At 45.0% G+C, this 9,094-nt stretch overlaps 1 protein-coding gene across 1 annotated transcript in view; it reads left to right on the forward strand.

Moving 5' to 3' along the window:
- LOC131478900 (zinc finger protein ZFP2-like) overlaps positions 1-4,864 on the forward strand; it is a 52,580-nt gene extending 47,716 nt beyond the window's left edge. Inside the window, 1 exon segment of the mRNA XM_058659519.1 lies at positions 4,700-4,864. Coding sequence (XP_058515502.1) covers positions 4,700-4,864 — 165 coding nt within the window.
- The last annotated feature ends 4,230 nt before the right edge of the window (positions 4,865-9,094 follow it).

Below are 9,094 nucleotides of genomic sequence, written 5' to 3' on the forward strand. Positions count from 1 at the left end.
CTGGGTATTGGGCAGCCTGAGCAGGGTAACTCCAACGGTTGGGTAATTTGTAGGTTGGTTTTAGAGTAGGCCAACTGAGCAGAGCTAAGCCAACCTTACCTCATTGGCAAGAGCAGAAACCAGGCTAGAGCACAGGTCAAGCTCAGGTAGGTTGTCACACCTACTATTTTGGATGAGCCTGGTATGGGAGCAGACAGAGCAAGGCAAGGTTCCAGCACCTGCCAGCAAGTGGAAGGAATTGGGGTAGGCTGGGTTAGTCCAGGCTACAGCATGTAAGGCAAAGGCCAAGACGGGTGAAGGGCTATGTCAAGCTGGGTCAGAGCAACTAACTACACTTTCAAGATTTATAGCTGGGAACAGACCTGGGTGGGGAGCTAAGGGGACGTCCTGGCTGGGTTGTGGTTCCCACTTGTAAGCACGGGGCTGGAAAGCAAGCCACATTCTGGTCTGGATATGCTGCAGTGTTCCTTGGCACAAGTGTATACTGGGGCTGAGTGCACCAGATTGGGTTAGACCCCAGCACTCACTGGTACTCTTGAGGAACCAGGTAGGTGTACAACAGGCTAGGCTAGATTTTTGCCCCTGCTGAGCCAGGTTTGAGCTGTGTGTGGACCAGGCTTGGTTGAGCTGTAGCACCCAACAGTAAGAACCAGAATGGGTGAGGGTCATTTAGGAAAGGCAACCATTCCTGCTAGATCAAGAGGTTGACTGAGTAGGGCTGGCCCATGGACCCACTGGTATGTGCAAGATCTGGCAATGGGAGAGGTTCTGATGAAGGAGCGTGGGAAACCCTTGTATAAGGACACAGTCCATGCAGGTGTGCACAAGAACAACAATAAGGAGCAGCACAGGCCAGACCAGGGAACGGCACCCACCAGCATACATATGGCACAGGTCTAGGGTGAACCAGGCAGGAACAGTTCATATCACCTGCTGGCGAATCTGAGCACATTAATGGAGGGAGGGTCAGGTTGGGTTCGGTTGCAACATACACCATTACACAGGAGGGCTGGGACTGTGTGCCAGTTGGGCTTGGCTAGGCTGTAGCCTCCAGAGTATCAGCTGGAGTTGGGGTGGGCCAGGCTGGGCCAGCCTACACATTCCAGAGGCAAAAGCTGAGGTGAGGCAGGCCTTGCTAGACCAGGTCATGGCATCCAACCAGTACAAACAAGACTTGGGGGCTAGCGGGCAGCTGGTAGGGGGATGCGGAGGGCTCCCCTGCTGGATCACCACTCCCACTAGAGAGTGTGAGTTGGGATGGGGGCAGACCAGACCTAGCAGAGCTACAATACCTGTTGGTCTCATGTGATATGTACCAGGGAAAAGCCAGGCTGGGTTGTCTGGTCCTACAAGTTCAAGTCAGGGTGAGTTTGGATTGGCTGGGCTCTGTTGCAGCATCAGGTAGCAGACACTAGCACAGGGGGATAATTCTGTCAAGCCAAACTGAAGAACCACCTGGAAAGTGCATGAACCAGGAGTGGTAATGGGCACAGTAGGGAAATAGTGGGCAGTAGACAGCATATCCAGGTGCACATGGAGGATATGGTAGTCATTGGAGCCTGTATAGGACACTTGGTACCACAACAGAGGACAGAACAGATTGATCAACTACCCCAGTCAAGTGTTGGGAATGAAAATTTGGACAAGATGGAATGTGGCAGCCTATGTATTCTGAAAAGAATTCATCATGCTTGGAATGGCAAGATCAACAGCAATTCAGAACAGTTGAACTATGGAAACCACTGGAGCAGTGCCCTCAGAGCATACCCCACATCAGGGATCCTGGGATGGTTGGGATGGTGGGTGTTGTTTCTCCCTTAGTCTCTCCCCTTCCCCCAGATACAGGGAGGAAAAAAGAGAATGTGGAAACAATGGTCTTATCCAGTTTCCTGTAGCCTTTGACCCTATGAGCCCTAATTAACAAGCAGGGAGCTGGATGGGAAGCGGGGGCGACGGGGATATAACCTGGTACCCATATGGGATCTCAGCATGTGTAAGGCAAAGACTTTAGCCACTAGGCTACGACGCCAGGTCCCTCTTCCAGCTTTTGTCCTTCTGCATTATCTCCCTATCACCTTGTTACTGATGACAATCTCCTTCCCTACATGTAACCTGTTTCACATGTCATAAGGTGATAAATATGTCAGGATCAGACAAAAATTAGGGGCTCAGAAGATACAGGGATGGAGCAAGGAAGGATAGATCATGGTAGTCCTCAACAGAAGTGGAGAGGGAGGCAGTCAGGTGGGCTTGGGGGAACAAAGCATGGAACTTTCTCCTGTGGAGACAGTGATGAATCTTCAGAGAGCTGAGCAGTGCCCTTTACTCCTTAGGTCCCCATTAACATGCAATGAAAGAAGGAAGGGATTTTCTCAGAGCCCATCAGGTCGCTTCATTGTCTCCATTTCAGACTGTTCCTGTTCTTTTTATTGAGTTGAACCTCAGTTCCTGGAAGCATCAACCACAGTTTTGAGTGTTGCAAACCTTCTGTGTCCCTAACACATCAGGAACACTGACATTTAAAACAAAACCAGGGCCGGCACAGTGGCCTAGTGGCCAAAATCCTCACCTTGAACACACTGGGATCCCATATAGGTGCAGGTTCTAACCCTGGAAGCCCCGCGTCCCATCTAACTCCCTGCTTGTAGCCTGGGAAAGCAGTCGAGGATGGCCCAAAGCCTTGGGACCCTGTACCCATGTGGGAGACCTGCAAGAATTCCTTGGCTCCTGGGTCTGGATTGGCTCCAGCCACTGGTGCCACTTGGGGAGTGAACAGTGGACAGAAGATCTTTCTCTCTGTCTTTCCTCATCTGCCTTGCCAATAAAATAAATAAATCTTAAAAACCAAACCCAACAACATTTATGGGACAGGCATGAAAGAAACCTGATCCTGTCATACAGGCTTGTTTTGACTTGGAAGATTAAACCATAGCTGTTTTGTCCTAAATCTGAGACATGATCATGTCATGACACCATGACAGTGTCCGTGCCCCACACTGGCTCTGAAGTTGAAACCAGAGAATCAGTGAGTTCTTTGTTTAAAATAATATCAGGCTGGATGTTTATGAATGAATTACTTTGATGCAGAAACTTCAGTCCAATAAATCCACATCCCAATCCCATTTCCCTATGAAAGCTCTGTAATTCCTGTTTTAGAACATGGGCTTGAAGCAGCACAAACATGGCTGTGCAGGAAGCCGCTCCTCTCTGCAGCAGCTGTATCTATTCTTATAAAAGGTTCCATCTTGTTTTCCCTCAGCAAAAGTGACCTGGGGATCTCCGCAGTCTTTCCAGGCGGCTGCCTGCTGCTCTTGGAGGCTTCTGTGCCCAGAGGCCCAAATGGGTTCCTGCCTGAAGGATCCTGGTCTTTGGCCACCAGTGTTATGCAGGGCCTGTGGAATGCAACTCTGGGTGCTCCAGAAAGGTCTCTGGTGGGAAGCAGAGTGGGGCTGGACAGTCTGGAGCAGAGATTGAGCATACTCAGCTTGGCCACACCTGGCTTCATCCATACCCACAAGTCTATGCCAGGGTGCCCTATTCGGACTCCATCACAAACCACTTACCAGCTCTCCCCCAAGTCTGCACCTGTGTGGACCTGCTGCGTGTGGACCTGTGCTTGGTCTCATCCTTGCCAGCTCTGCACCTTACACCTGTGCTCCACCCAGCAGAGGACAACCTGAAAGCATGAAAGAGCAGTCCTGCCGCAGTAGACTTTTGCGCTTCAGCAGGGGTGAAAGTCGATTGGCTACAGGATGCAACCAGCATGTGTATGCTGGCTCCTGGAACCTTCAGCTCTGAAGTGTCCCCCAACCAGACATGGCCAGGTCAGGTCCCACAGGGGAAGAAGGGTCCCTGACCGCTCTACTGAGGACTTCAGAGCCAACCTCTTTCTGCATCAGCCGTAACTAAGATGGATGGTAGCGATGCACAAGTCCCAGGCTCCTGAGATCCTACCTGGCTATACTGAATTCTCTCAGCCTCACAGTAAGCGACCTTGGGTCCCAAATATGACCCAGGATTCATAAGAGCTGAACTTGGTCTTTGCCTTGGTTCACCAAAGCGTGCTGAAGGACGTGGCTGAGAAAGACCCAAAGACATCTAATTGTGCAGAACAAGTCCCCTCTTTAGTTCAGCTATGACCATGTCTTTACAACACAAGGTGCTTTTTGTGGGCATGTAGAAATGGCATGTTTCGGGCAGAACCATCTCTCCCTGGGAATGCCAAGGGCCAGAAGCATTTGAAAATGCCAAGAACTATTTTGAATTTGATTTAACTATAAAATTAGATACTATACATTAGTGCCGAAATTCACTTTTGGATACATAATCTAATCTGTTACAAAGTAACTATTAGGCATCAAATGAACAGATGAACTTGCCTAGATAAGCCTATAGGTGACTCTAGAGAATTTGGCAGTTGTCAGAGAATGGTGGAAAAGAAGAACATTCCCCAGGTAGGCATCTTTTTAGTTGAGATTGTACATTATAATCCAGAACTGATAGCCAACATTCCAAGACATAGTCATCATGATGCAGATTTTATAGTAACAAATAGCTCAGCCATACAGCGAACATGATGAGAAAAATCTCTCCAACAAACCTGCAAGTTCATTGATAAAGAGTAAAGGCAATAAAGCCTACGATTTGGTAGGACCCCAAAAAACAAAGATTACCCTATACACATCTACCTGTATTGCAGAGAAATGAAGCTAAGTCTTCAGAGGAGATCAGAGACATGGAGAGAAATGGGCTGCCATGCAATGTGTATTTCCGTAATGGAAGGATGAAAAGTGAACTGGAGACATTTGTGACACAGACTAAGATGTCTGGAATCAGTGATCAGGAAGAAGAAAAACCACCATGACTATTCAGAAAGAGAAAGTTGGCTCCAGTTCAGGACTAGAGCAGTTGATTTCTGGGCAAATTCTGGTGGAACTTCCAACTCAATTATTAGACTGGATCCTGAACATATATGGAAAAATGTCAAATGAAAATTTACTGAAAATACCAGTATTGTCTTGTTTCTTTTTCATATAAATGTAAATAACAGAAACATTCTAAGAGAATAAAAGGGAATCTCATTGCAGAAATATTTTAATAGCTAAAAGTCTAATTCACCAAAGTGTTAAATAAAAGGAGAATTTTTATTTAAACCATGGTTGAGCTGTAGTAAGAAAGGATACTAAGGAGATGTGTACAAAAATTAGTGAGACAAGTATTCTTGCAATTTTAAGGACAAAAGCAATATAAAAATGAAATAATTGCTGTTAACATTATATGACTACATTTACATGTGTGTATAGAGAGTTTATAAACAACCCTAACCCTAGAGTTACACTAAAATTAAAATGCCATCCTTTTCTGGACCTAATGGTCATGCTAATTTTTCTCTTCTCGTACATCTTTTCTCCGTTTCAAGTTTCCCGCACTAAGAAAATACTACTTTCACAGTCAGAAAAATAATCTTAAAAAATAAATGGCCACAAAGTGTCAGGATTAAGATGTTTCCCTGCATGGAGGCTAACAAGTTCTGCTGTCACAGCTTTAAAGGTTCTGACAGAAAACATATGATGCCAGTCAGAAGCAAAGCATTTGGTCACTCCCGACAAACAGTAGCATGAGCTTTATGTTCTCTTGGGTGCCTCCTCGCCTCCCAAGTCCCTCAGCACAAAGGCAGGGAGTGTTGTATATAGACACTCCACTTGTGCCATAATCTAGGAAAAATATGAAATAATTGAAACATTTAGCCAATTGTCCCAATTTTTCTTCCTAAGACAAGTTATCTTTCTGATACACTTCAAGGAACAAATCTGCTTTCTTCCCCAAATCAGGACATTATCTCTGTCTTTCATAATTTCATTTTTCTGCAAGTAAAACTCTCAAAAAGATTTTTTTTTGCAATGTGATGTCAATGCTTCTTTCTTAGAGCCAGTGAGTAATGTCAGACACACAATGAACATATTGTCCCCAACACAAGATGAATCTCCACACTTGGTGTCTGCTATTTCCTTGAATGAGTTATTTGGCAAAGAGAAAAAAAAAAATGTCTTGTTCAGGTTGTGTCTAATATTGCAAATGATGTCATCCAACCTCCTGAATTGGAAGTTGAGTTCTTTGTACAATAGCACCAGCACTTATTTTGAAAGCCTACCCAGAGCCTGTAGACTTGATTTTTCTTTTATGACACTGGCATTTAATGATTAAGCACATTCTTTCCTGTGCATTCCATTCTGTGCACAGAAACACCTACAGCAAAGGGTGGTTTTCATGCTTCACTGGACACACAGCATGAAGGGAAGTCTGCTTACCATGTGAGCTGATATTGGACTATTTTGGATAACCAGCCAATTGCAGAAAATCAAAATCTTCAGGTGCAAAATACACCTCCAACCTGATTAATATACACATGTATATATTTATGTTTGAATATATTCAGAAAGGAATGCTGAATCCATGACATACAGTAGGCTATTTGCAAAATGAGATGATTTGAAAGGTTCACACATATGAAATTCCTTGCTTCCACTTTCAGAGAAGTCCTCTTACTTCTCTGAAAGATACATCTGACATATTAGTTCTAAATTGTCACTGAAATTGTGTGTGCCTCTTTATTCTTCATTGTCTATAGACATCACACTTAAGGCATAAGGAGTAATAGAGGTACACGTTACACCACTCACCACAACTGTAACTAAAAACTCACTTAACTTAAGAATTTTTGGTTTTTATTAAAGCTAGCTGTAGTTCGTTAGTATTCTCTGAAAGAAATCAGAACTAACATTTATTTAGGTTTACTTACAAGGATTAAAGTAGTAGAATCACATAGCTTTTCCAAAGACCTTACTGATTTAATGGGGGAAATATTATTATAGTAATATTTAACGTTTGTAAGAATGAATCCATGAGAAAAGTGAAGTGCTCTAGTATACATGATGATGACAAACCAGTTTTTTTTAAGGATTCCTTTCTATTGAAAGACAGATTTACAGAGAGGAAGAGAGACAGAGGGAAAGATCTTTCATCCACTGTTTTATTTCCCACATGGTCGCAACGGAAACCAGCAGCCAGGATCTGATCTCCTTCAGATCTTCCACTCGGGTACAGGGTACCAAGGCTTTGGGCCATCCTCTGCTGCTTTTCCAGGTCACAGGCAGGGAGATGGATGGGGATTTGGAGCAGTTGGGACACACAACATCACTAAAATGTGATGCCTGAGCTTGCAAGTGGAGGATTGGCCAATTGGTCTGTTGTACTGATCTGGTTTTTTCAAGCCTCCATTTATCACCTTTTGAGTTGTTTTAAATTCAGTTAGTGACTTTAAAGTCAGTTAGTGGTTTTATAGGAACATGTATTTTTCCATTCCATCAATTTGTTAACATAGCAATGTTTAAATCCACACAAAAAAATGACCCTCAATGTGAAACATGATTTTTGGCAAATAAATAAATGCAATAGATAAACATATAATAATTGCTTGAAATTAGACAAAGTTAGGCCTGGCTGCATGGCCTAGCGGCTAAAGTCCTTGCCTTGAATGTGCTGGGATCCCATATGGGCACCTGTTCTAATCCCGGCAGCTCCTCTTCCCATCCAGCTCCCTGCTTGTGGACTGGGAAAGCAGTTGAGGATGGCCCAAAGCTTTGGGACCCTGCACCCGCGTGGGAGACCTGGAGGAGGTTCCTGTTTCCTGACTTCAGATCGGCACAGTACCGGCCATTGCGGCCCACTGGGGAATGAATCATTGGACAGAAGATCTTCCTCTCTCTCTCTCCTCTCTGTGTGTCTGACTTTGTAATAAAAATAAATAAATCTTTAAAAAAAAGAAATTAGACAAAGTTGGAATCTTTACATTGTGACAATCTGAAAATAGCACAAATCAGAGCCTTGCCCTCATTGTCCTCCCCCTCCAGGTGGCTGACTAAATATCTTCCAGTACTCCATGATTTCAGGAGAAACAACAGCTATTTAGATTTGGGGTCAGTGTAGTCCAAGCTGGATACTATGTTAGTACCACCTGGACAGAATGAGTAAAGGACCCCCCCCCCCCAAAGACATTCAGAACTCTTTGCTCTTGATATTTCCAAATGCTTCTGGCCCTTGGCATTCCCAGGGAGAGATGGTTCTGCCCGAAACATGCCATTTCTACATGCCCACAAAAAGCACCTTGTGTTGTAAAGACATGGTCATAGCTGAACTAAAGAGGGGACTTGTTCTGCACAATTAGATGTCTTTGGGTCTTTCTCAGCCACGTCCTTCAGCACGCTTTGGTGAACCAAGGCAAAGACCAAGTTCAGCTCTTATGAATCCTGGGTCATATTTGGGACCCACGGTCAGTTACTGTGAGGCTGAGAGAATTCAGTATAGCCAGGTAGGATCTCAGGAGCCTGGGACTTGTGCATCGCTACCATCCATCTTAGTTACGGCTGATGCAGAAAGAGGTTGGCTCTGGAGTCCTCAGTAGAGCGGTCAGGGATCACCTCTGAAATGATTTAGGGTTCCCAAAAGATCATGGGTTCATGCATTTTGTGCTTGTCTCGACCGTTCCAGAATGAGGGAATCACTTCTCTTCCCTTTATAGATGACACTGATACTTTACGGTGCTCTGATTCATGCCACCCTGTTTTGTTTCTTATTCCCAGGATGCAGCATTAGAAAACTGTAGATTGGGCCTGGCAGCATGGCCTAGTGGCTAAAGTCCTCACCTTGAAAGCCCCGGGATCCCATATGGGCGCCGGTTCTAATCCCGGCAGCTCCACTTCCCATCCAGCTCTCTGCTTGTGGCCTGGGAAAGCAGTCGAGGACGGCCCATTGCATTGGGACCCTGCACCCGCATGGGAGACCCGGAAGAGGTTCCAGGTTCCCAGCTTCGGATCTGCGCGTACTGGCCCGTTGCCGCTCACTTGGGGAGTGAATCATCAGATGGAAGATCTTCCTCTCTGTCTCTCCTCCTCTGTGTATACCTGGCTGTAATAAAATGAATAAATCTTTAAAAAAAAAAAAGGAAACTGTGGATTGAACGCAAGCCCCTAAACTCAGCTCTGCATGCGTCTAATTTACCTTACACTCTGTGCTGCCATTCATTGTGATGAATAAT

This window comes from Ochotona princeps, unplaced genomic scaffold (genome assembly GCF_030435755.1).
Source record: "Ochotona princeps isolate mOchPri1 unplaced genomic scaffold, mOchPri1.hap1 HAP1_SCAFFOLD_355, whole genome shotgun sequence".
NCBI classification, from domain to species: Eukaryota; Metazoa; Chordata; class Mammalia; order Lagomorpha; family Ochotonidae; genus Ochotona; species Ochotona princeps.